Raw genomic sequence first — 12,358 nt, 5'->3', positions numbered from 1 at the left:
TCTCTAGGTTTGAAGAATATAAGATATTATCGTCTCATGATCACTCGTGATAAAATCCATGAAGTGATTCAAATGAGCGCGGGTTAAATCCAATACTCAGAACTTATGAGCACTCATGAGTGTTGTAGCACCACTTTGTCCACCAACTTGGACCTCTACAAACCAACCCATGACAGTCTTGATTCATATCTACTTCCAACATATGACCAACTGTGGATGGTTTGAATAACTTAATCATTCAGGAAGAGCGACTTAGTTATTCTGGAAGTCAAAACATGCAAAGTGAAACACAAGAATAAATGAATCAAATATGGTATCAAACCCTATGAATATAAATAAACACTTTTATTTATCACCATACTGATTACTCATTATTCATTGTTTCGGCTTTATCAACTTTATACTTGAATTAAAAACACTAGTTGTCCCATGCTCCAAGCATGTACATTATGTTTTTCTTAAACAATAGCTTTGCCATACACCAAGTATGCACTCTATGTTTGTCTATGATCCTTACTTTGTGAAATAAACCAATTGAACATAATTTCAATGATTCTAATTTCACACTCCCAAATCCTTATCGAAAAATGTGAGAATTTCAAATTCCTATCATTTATCGAAATCTGTTTAGATTTTAAACTTATATGCACAGACCCTCCTGTAATGAATATGTACAAAGTCACAAAGACTTGTCAACAGTCATTATAAGGTATTCCAATGGAGATCAACTTTATGGAAACTAAGTCTCATATTCAAAGTACATTGCTTTGGACATGCTTCTTGCATTAAGTTTTCTAATCTTACACAGATAACTTCCACCTATGGAGACAACTCCATATTCTCATTTTGACTATCACTTCTGAATAAGAGATGCCTCTTTTCAGAATATGTCAATATGGTCCTTCCAAAATTAGCACTATACTTCCAACTGTCCCTGAGCAACCAATCTTTGGTAAACCTCAGATTGTCCTCGACAATTGCTTAATCATTTTAGTCATATCCAATTCTAGACCTTTTCCCTTCTTAATGCCTCTGGGCATTTGGAAAAATTTAGAAATGACAAATATTATAGCACATGCAATCGATCCTGTACCCAAAGCAAATGGTACACGATTCATGATGTCTCACATAAAGACATGATTCTAGACCAGTCTTTTGCTACAATATTTTTATTTGCCATGTTTTCAAAATTTGACTATGAAGAGGGATGCCGTAATCATAATCGAATTTTGAGAACGCAATATATAGAATTTCCTTAGGTTGAACCAATCCAACATGAAATTCATATATATATTCTTGACTAAAGATGATTAAGGTCTCAATCTAAGCCTTTAGAACTGAAATGAAGTATATCCTCTCCCTTAATTATAGCAAAACAACTTTTTCAATCCCTGCAGCCTCACGAATTGAAACTTTTGTTTTCTATAATTAACATTGCTAACTTGCAACACTAACAATAATTATCATGCTCCCACTAACATGATGATTATTAGCATAACACTTATGCTCCCACTAGCTTTGACATGTACTCAGAAATCAGCTGAAATCTTAACTTCTTGCCACCTGACAGTACAGGGTCTGCCATTGCTTCCAAGTTGTTATGCAACCAATTGAGAACTTTCAGAACTCCTATGCAAAGCCAACTTTAACTGGAATGGGCATAGAATATGTCAACATGATAGGTTATAAACCTCAAGTCATGTGCTAGTGAAGAACCTCAGGTTTTATTCTTGATTAGTTCTTGAAATTCTTTTTAGGATCTTTAAGACTCCCACTGTCCTCTTGACATATAAGACTATCTTGCCAAATATTCAAGAGATAGTGCAGATTCTTTATCAAGACAAACACTTCACACAGTTGGCCTTAGTTGGTCTTTGTTTAATCCAAAACATCACAACTTACCAACTTCAAATGTACAAGAGTAGGACACTTTTACTCTTACATTTGAGAAGTGTTATAAACCTTTCTTTAAGATATGTCACTCAACTTATAGTCTTGGAGTATGACTCTAAGACTTGTTTTTGAAACGAAGTATGACTCATCTTCTTGATTTAACCATTTCAACAATTCATGACTCCTCTTCTTAGTCATAAGAATGCACTAAGATGTCCTTAGAAGACCAATTGTGATGTGGTTCTTTAATCATTAAGATGATCACAAAACATGATACTAAAGTACTCTCCCATCTTTTCAGATTTGAGAAACTTTTATCTGTCTGCCTAATTTGATTCTTCCCATTCGTTCTGCCATACATTGAGACTTTTCCAATGTTTCAGAATTATACTTAAACTTGTAAGTATAACCATATTTACTAAAATTTAGTAAATCATGACGAATAGTCTTAACGAGCTTTGTGGTGGACTTGACCAGTGCACAAGAATGTGTACTCGATCCCTTTAGTCCTTAACTTGACTCACACATCCATGTGAACAAGTCTTAATTTTCCAATGCTTGAAAGTTCTCATTCATCATACTATTCAACTTGCATGATTCCAAGTTTCTATCCAACTGAAGCCTTGGGAATGAGAATCTTTCCTTATTTGGTAAATTATGACACTACCACAAACGAAAGAATCAAGTCCATATTTTTTTTCAAATATTGCTATCAATGGAATCATATAAACAACCATTTTTCACAAATGCCACTTGTAAGGATATTTAAAATAAATATAAAATTAAAAACTTTTATTTTATTTCAAAACTTTGCGGAAAAAACTTATCCTTATAGTGCAAATGCATACGGAAAAACTTGTTGTTATCTATTCCTAAGCAATATATCATAACTCCTAAGTAACACGTTCAAAATTCTGATGCGATCGAAATCCACCTACGCGATCAGAATCAGCATATACTTCCTTTAAGCTTTCTCTCTATTCTTTGATTCTTAAAACATCAACATGTGACCCAGTCACATCATGTAATGAGGATCTTAGAATAGAAACTTAACAGAGTTAGATAATGGGCTCTACCTGAAGTAGAGTCAGACTTATTGACTTTAACATCCTTAGGTAAACTTGGCAGCTTTGCAATCAACGCCCCTTCCTTTGGCAAAATAAACATATGGACCCTTTGGTAATGGGACTATCTCAGACTTAGCCTTTCTCCTTACCATTTGGTCAACCGGGTTGACTATGGCCAATCCCTTTCCATTGGGAAGAGAATGCTTTTTCTGGATTTCCAGTGTCACCATTGTCACTGTCCATAAAGTTTTTGGGAAGTTGATCTTCTAATCAAATTTGCTTTACTATCGTTCCAAATCATTGCTGATTCAGCAGCACCAAGCAAATAGATATGATCATTAAGGTTCATGTCATAGTCTGTTTCATAGTAGTCCCAAAGGAACTCACTATGTGACTTAGAAAGTGATTGAACATCCAACTTTCTCAAGACTTTGACACCCAACTCTCCCAGCTTGTCAATATATGACTTCATCTCTAAGATGTGATCACACATAGACCTTGCTTGCCATTAGGGCTTGAGTGACCTTGAACTTGTGGGTTAGGGAGAATAATTGGAGGAGGTGGAGGAAATAAATTTCCAAGAGATTTGGGAAGATCATAGATGTCTGAACTAGACATCTTTTGGGAGATATTCAAGATAGTTGATCTAAAGTCCTTAATATAACACCCAATATGAAATATTAAGGCTAGGATCCAACAACCTATTTATAACTGGAAGAGGGATGCCGTAATCCGAGTTATAAAATAGTTGAAGGTAGGTAAATGACGATTTACCAATTTCCACCATGAAAAACGAAATAATGTAATTAGGTTTTTAATTGGATTTGAAACTCCTAGATCTTTTGAGATTCATTGAACTTTTCAATGGCATGTTTCAATCTCGAGTGTGCCCTTCAGGTTTTGTGACTGGGATGCCGAGGATCACAAAACAAGGTGTGAAGTAACCATGAAAATATACTTGGTACCCTTAATATTTACCCCTCAATCGATGTGCCGGTTAACCACACGAGCTCCACCGATACTATGATAAATATTAAGTTACCCTTTGCCTACTTTGTTAAATCCAGGTTAGTGTGCCGGTTAACCACACACGCTCCACTAACGGTTTAAACAAAGTGCAAAGTGTAATTTCATGGATTAGCACCTTATTCACATTTTCCTAAGTAACTAAGATTGGGAATTTATAAGTGTTTAGTTACTTAGTATTTATCATTAATACTTTTAATGAAGGGAGAATTATAGTCCTTGTCCTACCCGTTCGGCTAACGACCCTCCACCAGTCAAGGAAGCGGTGGGTGAGAGTGGACACCCATTAAACTGCCATTTTATAGGCAGTAACCTTATACCCCCCTTATAGACCGGCTTCGTGAATGAGGCCTACTAACGGTAAGACTGACTTGCTCTTATACATATATTTATTATTAACTTATAATACTATAAAGTATAAGGGTTGAATTTTAACTTTTAAAATTCTAAGGGCTAACTTGGAATTAAAGTATTCATGGGGAAAACTTTACAAATTCCAAAACTTGAGGGCAAGTTTTGAAAATATTCAAAACTAATTAATTCCATAACTTATGTGTTTAAAGTAGTTTTAATTAAAAAAAAACTCTTCAAGTTCCATAACTTGAGGACAAGTTATGGAAGACTTTAAACTAATAAAAGAATGTAATTTTTCTTTATTTTTGTAACTTATGGAACTAATTAAGGTTACACATTTTATCATTTAATGAAGTGACTGTTGAACCTCCATAACTTCAGGACAAGTTATGGAGTCATAAAACCATTTAATGAGGACAAGACTCTTCATTTTTGTAACCATTGCCAACTTTTTATGAGTTTTATGAAACTTAAATGTGACTTTTCATATAACTTGAGGACAAGTTACAAAAACACATTTTAGAATCAACTCTTAGATTAAAATGGATTGAAAACACATAATCAATTAACTTTTCTATTAATCTAATTAACTCATATGAACAAAGATAATTCACATCAAATTTTTTTTCAAGTAATTAGCATAACTTTTAAACTAATACAATTCGATTTTTCAGCTAATTTTGCAAGTATAACAAGAAAACAAGCCTTGGCTCTGATACCACTGATGTGTTTTGCGCATTCTAACACTCCTAAGTGTACATGCAACCCTAAATACCTTGGATCTATGTTTTCTCTATTATACATGCAATTATGAACTTTCCAAGGTATTACCCTATCTAGCATACAATACTTGATACTTGGGTAATCAAATGGATAGAATACATACCTTTGTTTGATGTAGCTTGTCTCCATGAAGCTTGAGTGCCTAGTGCCCCAAGTGTGACACCTCAAATGGTTCACACAACACCAAATGCACATGGAATGACTTGAGAGAAATGGAACACTCCTTGAAATCGTCTAGCCCTCATATTCACACATTAGTGCACGATTTCTTGAGCCATGGGATTCTTTTATATGGTGGCTATTAGGGTTACACCATGTAACTCATAACTTTACCCATTCCTTATGCTCCATGGATTTTAACCTCCATGGAGTATCCATGGGTCACCCCATGGACTTAGTCTAACATAAGGAATCTTGGATCACAAGCCCACATATATAAAAATGAATGATTTACACAATCAACCCATATATTTAATTAGTCTCCTTTTGATCACTTAATTAATTCCAAATTAATTCTTGATCAATACTAATTAAATAACCTTATTAATATATTAGAACTTATAATATATTAACCAACCTTAAGTGTTATTTCTCTCATTATAGTCTATCCAAATGCATGATGCCATGCAACCCAAATGGACCATGCCGGGTCGGGTCAAGTCTTACCAATTATAGTTATGGACTTAGACGTTAATCCAACAGTAGCCACTACAGTTGTTGCTGTTGCGAGACTCCAGGGGAGAGGGTCATTTCATTGTTGGGACTTCAGCAACACGAAGCCCTCAGAGTTTGATGGGGTCAAGGACCCGATTTTTTCTATTAGATGGTTATCCTATATGGAGGGTTGTTTCTTCACTTGTTCATGTACGAAGGACCAGAAGGTCAGGTATTCCCCAAACCTTCTTCATTTGAGGGAGAAGGATTGGTGGAAGCTGGTGATCGGTGCTTATTCTCCTGTGGAGAAAGCCGCAATGATATGGGAGTAGTTTTCAGAGATGTTCCGTACTGAGTATGTACCAATGGTGGAGAGGGAGAGGTTAGCCCAGTAATATCTATTGTTGAGGCAGACGACAGAGTTGGTACGTAGATTACCAAGATGTTTATAGAGAGAGCCATTTTCTACCCAGAGTATGCTGCTTTGGAGCAGGTCCAGACGTCCTGTTACTTAAGCATGCTTAAGATAGAGATCCGTGAGTTTGTATCGACCCAACGGTAAAGTTCTCCCTCTGAACTATAGTGTTTTGATCGGAGGAGAGAGATTGGGATTAAGACCTAGAAAAGAGAGAAGAGGCAGACCCCAGCTCAATCACAACTAACAGCAAAGCGGTTCTAGCCCGCTGATTCACGATCTGGAGGTCAGAGGGGCCACACTTGTGGCAAGTGCAGTAAAGCGCATGAGGACGCTTGTCAATCAGCTACTTGGTGCCACAAATGTGGCAGGGAGGGCCATATCAGTAGAGATTGTCGTCAACAGGCCCCATTGCCGAGCACCAGGATGTGCTACCACTGTGATCAGGTTGGCCATGTGAAGGCCAACTGTTCCTTGCTTACTGCGAGACTAGTGGATGCTCCAACACTGGCTACTTTGAGGATTACGGATGAACGCCAGGAGAGAGCTGAGGCCCCGAAGGACAGGGGTCGTGTTTTTCATGTTACAGCAGAGGAGGCCATGGAGTCCCCTGACATTGTTACTGGTATGTTCTTATTTATCATTTGTCAAGTTATTTTCTTATATGCTTATGTTTGTATCTCTAATAGGTACATTCTTAGTGAAATCTTTGCCTGCTCTTGTGCTTTTTGACTCGGGTGCGAGTCGATCCATTGTATCCCAGTCCTTCAGTAAGGATTTTGTCATGGCTGTTGGGGAATTAGAGTGTCTGTTGCGATTTTACATCGCCAACGAACACGGGGTTTCTGCATTGAGTATTTTTCGGGATTGTACCTTGGAGATATTTGGGGTGTATTATCCGATCGATTTGATTCCCATCCCTATGGGGGATGTGTGCGTGATTGTAGGGATGGACTTGTTAAGCATATTTGGAGTCATGATCAACTGTGAGAGACATCGGATGGTAGTGAGAACCCTAAGTGGGGGATAAATTATTATTTATGGCGAGGGTACAAGGGTTGGTTCGGCCTTTTGTTCAGCTTCCAGGGCTCGACCGTACCTTCAACATGGATGTTTGGGTTCTCTTGCTTATGTGGTTGATACACAGGATGAGGGGAGAGTTTCAGTTCCCGATGTGCCAATGGTTAGGGAGTTTTTATATGTATTCCCGGAGGATTTACCTGGTGTGCCTCCCGTGAGGCAGGTGGAGTTCAAGATCGATCTGATCCCTGGTCTGGGGCCGATTGCCAAGGCGCTATATCGTCTTGCGCCACCTGAGATGCAGGAGTTGTCCTTTCAGTTTCAGGAACTATTGGGCAAGCAGTTTATCAAGCCAAGCAGTTTAGCCTAGGGAGCATCGATTCTATTTGTGAAGAAAAAGGATGGGTCTCATCATATGTGCATAGACAATTGGGAGTTGAACAAGATGACAATGAAGAATTGTTACCCACTTCTTAGGATTGATGATATCTCTGATCAGTTCCATGGTGCATCTTGGTTCTCCAATATTGATATGAGGATGGGTTACCACCAGATGAAATTCAGAGAGGACGAAGTGGAGAAGACAACGTTCTGGACTCGTTATGGTCATTACGAGTTCGTGGTGATGTCTTTTGGGCTCACCAACGCACTGACGACGTTCATGGATCTGATGAACCGGGTATGCAGGCTGATGCTCGAATGGTCAGTTATTGTTTTCATTGATGATATGTTGGTCTACTCCAAGACCAGGGAGCAACATGAGGAGCATCTTAAAGATTTGATGGGGGTATTGAGACAGGAGAGGCTTTATGCCAAGTTCTCCAAGTGTGAGTTCTGGTTACTGGAGGTCCAGTTTCTTGGACACCTTGTTAATCAGAATGGGATTCTGGTCGACATGGCCAAGATTAAGGCAGTGATGCAGTGGGAGGTTCCGAAGTCCCCATTTGAGATTCAGAATTTTCTGGGATTGGCGGGTTACTATAGGAGATTTATTCAGGATTTCTCCAAGATTGCTATTCATTTGTCCCGCCTGACGAAGAAGGGTGTGGATTTCCGTTGGGGGCCTGAGCATCAGACTGCATTTGATACTTTCAGGAGGAAGTTATGTGAGGCCCTGGTATTGACCCTCTATGAGGGTGTTGAGGACTTTGTGGTATTTTGTAATGTGTATACAGGTTTAGGGGCGGTTCTCATGCAGAGAGGTAGAGTCATTGCATATGCATTATGCAGTTGAAGCATCATGATGTTAGGTATCAGACTCATGATTTGGAGTTGGGGCAGTGGTATTTTTCCCTCAAGATTTGGCGGCATTACCTCTATGGAGTCCGGTATACCATCTATATGGATCACAAGAGTATGAGGTACCTCATGGATCTACCGAATCTGAATATGCGACAACGCAGATGGCTTGACGTGGTCAAGGATTATGATTGTGAGATTCTCTATCATTCGGGTAAGGCCAATGTGGTCGCTGATGCTTTGAGCCGCAAGGCGGCTAGTACTCCTGTCTGAGAGCACTATTTGAGGATGACCATCGACTCCCTACTTTTGGATCTAACCAGGGAGGCTCAAGCCGATGGATTCAACAGGGAGAACTGGAAACAGGAGAGGATCAGAGGTGAGATTGACATATTTTCTACCGATAGTCGCCGAATTTTGACCCGGTGCGGTCGGGTATGGGTGTCATTTTCTGCGGGAGTTCAGAAGATAGTATTGGAGGAGGCTCATAAGTCTAGGTTCTCGATTCACCCTGGAGCCACCAAAATGTATTGGAACTTGAGACTTAGTTATTGGTCGCCATGCATGAAGCGGAAGATTTCATGGTACGTGGAGAGATGCTTGATCTGTCAGATGGTCAAGGTTGAGCACCAGAGGCCGCATGGCAAGTTGAAGCCCTTGGAGGTTCCCATATGGAAATGGGAACATATCACTATGGATTTCATAACCAAGCTGCCAAGGACGGCCACAGGATTTGATGCAATTTGGGTTATCGTTGATCGGTTGACCAAGAGTGCCCATTTTCTTGCTATTTAGGAGAGTTCTTTGGCCGTAAAGTTGGACGATGTGTATGTGTGCGAGATTGTTGCTCGCCATGGTGTAACAGTTTCCATTGTATCTGATTGCGATGGTCGGTTTAATTCCCAATTTTGGCGGAAGTTTCACGTAAAGTTCGACACTAGACTGCACTTCAACACGACTTATCACCCCCAGATTGATGGTTAGAGTGAGCGTACTATTCAGACACTCGAGGATATGTTGAGGGCTTGTGTCATTGATTTTGGTGGAAGTTAGGATTCCTACCTTCCTTAGCTGAGTTTTCCTACAACAACAATTATTATTCTAGTATTGGTGCACCGCCTTTCGAGCTTCTCTACGGAAAAAAGTGTCGTACACCAGTGTGTTTGGGAGAGGTCGGCCACAGGGTCATGGGGAGGACTGAGGTAGTCCTCCTGATGACAGAGCTCATCCGACAGATCAGGTAGAGGTTGCAAATAGTTCAAAACCGACAGAAGAGTTACGCCGATAAACGACGATCCGAGTTAGAGTTCCAGGTCGGGATATGGTTTTGCTGAAGGTATCACCCTGGAAGGGTGTTATATGCTTCAGAAAGAGGGGTAAGTTGGGGCCCCGATTTATCGGACCATTCTGGGTGGTAGCCAGTGTAGGCAAGGTGGTCCGTCATTTGGATTTACCTGAGGATCTTAGTCAGATCCATCACACTTTCCATGTTTCTCAGCTCCGAAAGTGTGTGGTTGACGATTTGGCGGTGATCCCATTGGAGGAAATTCATGTTGATGAGTGCCTAAATTATGTGGATAGACCAATAGTGATTTTAGATAGGAAAACAAAGAACTTGCACAACAATGTGGTAGCTTTGGTCAAGGTCCAGTGGCAGTATCGAAAAGGTTCTAAGTGGACTTAGGAGCCTGAGGCAGATATGTGGGAGCACTAGCTAGAGTTATTTGCAGCTGAGGACACTGAGGATGAAGTCTGATTCAAGTGGGGGAGAATTATAACACCCGGTCTTACATGTAAATCTCTGTCCCTAATTACAAAAATAAATGGTGAAGTTTTGCCATTATGCAGGACATAATGTGGCCTTCTATGCAGCACGTAGAAGGATGCTTGAAGGCGGGGTTTTAATGACTTATACAGGGCTTAAGTCTGAGTACGCAAGGCGTTCGTGGCTAGAGCACAAACCCTAATTTCGGGGTTTTGAGCCCTAATTAAAGTCTCTAATCCCCTTGAGGCCTTCTATTATCATCATCCACTCCCTTTAAGTAGCCACCTCAAAACCCTAATCTCCATTTGTGAGTTTTGAGCTTGTTTAAGTGTTTTGTGTTCATCTTTGAAGGAAGGATTCCATTGGGGAGCACTTGGAAAGCTTCAAGCCTTGTGGATATGGGATTTACATCTTATAAGCATTCTCCAGGAGGTATAAAGTTCAGAACTTGATGAATATCTTGATATATCTTGTTAGCTTTTAGGTCTATGTCCTTTTTGCCTATATTCTTGGTCTAGTTGGGTATGAGCTACTCCAGACCCTATGGGTATCATTTTCAGATGTTTTTATGCGCATGGAGTCATAAAAAATGTAATCTTGGTAATTTTTTTTCCATACATGCATGAGATATGGAGCTTGGGATTGTATACTAAGCTAGGGTTTTAGATTTGGAAACTTTTTAATGCAAAGGCATAAAGTTGGAAAATTTATGATTTGGTATGCTCATTAGGGTTAGATATGAGTATTGGGTGAAAGGTATTAAGGAAATAAGCACTTAATAGAATGTTTAGCTTCAACGTAAGTACACAGGGAATACATATGGGTACGCAACACGTATCTCTATGTTGTCCTATAAAAGCCAAGTGATTCTCTACGCAGGGCGTTCTCTGTCTGGTATTGACCTTTGACTTTTTGACCATTGACTATTGACTTTGACCAAGTTTGACTTTAGGTCATTTGGGGTAATTTGAATAGTAGATTGAGACTAGGGGCATGTTTACTTTATATGTGACCTGTAGAGACAGTGTTTGGAGCAGTGACCTGTTCAGCTATCTTTCAGGCTGTGAGGTGAGTTTTCCTCACTGTACTAGTGGGTCAAATGCACCAATGCTGGCCCACTAGGTTGTTTGATGTATCCTGGTATATATGATGTTGCTATATTGTTGTGTTCTGTTAGACTGGTAGATATGCATGATTATCTATTTGCCGGTTATATGTTTATCTGTTGCATATGTCGACAGAGTGCGGTTGGGTTGAGGCAATACTACTCTGTGCGGAAGCCAATAAACCTGGGATCAATCCAGACATAATCTGAGGGCCAATAAGGCAATCTAGATTTATGTTGTGGGATCGGGAGCAACCATACATAAGTTGTGGGCCGGGAGGGAAATCCAGATTTAGCTGTGGGCTTAGGGGTAGTCCAGTATGATGACAGAGGACCTAGTATGCATGCTATTATATGTTTGTGTGGTGGCATCTTAGGGGAACTCACTAAGCTTTGGGTTACAGTTTGATTTTATGGTTTCAGGTACATCTGGGAGCAGGGGCAAGGCAAAGGCGTAATTGTGCATATCTTCTTGGATTTTTATTAACTTATGATTTTGGGATACTCTATTTCATGATTTTGGTTTTGGAACTATGTTGGTGTGTAATTTATTGTAACACTCCAAATCAGGTATTACCATTTGAACCCTTGAAATTATAAGTAATGCATAATGGTCCCTTAAGTATGATGGGCGTACTTCAGGAGTACGCTTAGCGTACCATGCATGGATGATCGCAGAGGGTCAGCACGTACGTTGGGCGTACCAAAGGGTACGCGGGGCGTACTTGAAGAATGTTCAAACCCTAATTTTCGGACATAAGACCTATATAAGTATCCTTATCTCATTTAACATCACCCTAATCAGCCTCCTTCACCCTCAAACGTCCCTAAAACCCTAAAATCATTAGAGTGTGTGTTCTTGAGCTTGTGAGTGCTTTAACACCATCTTCTTGGTGTGTTAGCTACAAGGAAGAGGAGGAAACAAGATTAAACGACGAAGGGCTTCTGGATCTTACATTTAGAGCCGCTTAGGAAGCTTGAGGAGGTAAAAAGCTTTCTCCTTGGTCATCATTGTCATTTCTAGAGTTAGGGTTTTC

General features: G+C 39.7%; 1 protein-coding gene across 1 annotated transcript; it reads left to right on the top strand.

Moving 5' to 3' along the window:
* Positions 1-7,993: 7,993 nt before the first annotated feature.
* Positions 7,994-8,446, top strand: LOC145130998 (putative mitochondrial protein AtMg00860). The gene has a single exon (XM_079065738.1). It carries the CDS (start codon positions 7,994-7,996, stop codon positions 8,444-8,446), a length of 453 nt encoding a protein of 150 aa, XP_078921864.1.
* The last annotated feature ends 3,912 nt before the right edge of the window (positions 8,447-12,358 follow it).

The sequence above is a fragment of the Lactuca virosa genome, chromosome 8, assembly GCF_052849685.1.
Source record: "Lactuca virosa cultivar CGN04683 chromosome 8, Lactuca_virosa_CGN04683_v6, whole genome shotgun sequence".
Taxonomy (NCBI): Eukaryota; Viridiplantae; Streptophyta; class Magnoliopsida; order Asterales; family Asteraceae; genus Lactuca; species Lactuca virosa.
The sequence above is the reverse complement of the archived record's forward strand: the minus strand, read 5'-3'. Positions and strand labels throughout refer to the sequence as shown.

Coding starts and splice junctions, on each gene's coding strand:
- LOC145130998 (XM_079065738.1), top strand. CDS start 7,994: ATGGGGGTATTGAGACAGGAGAGGCTTTATGCCAAGTTCTCCAAGTGT.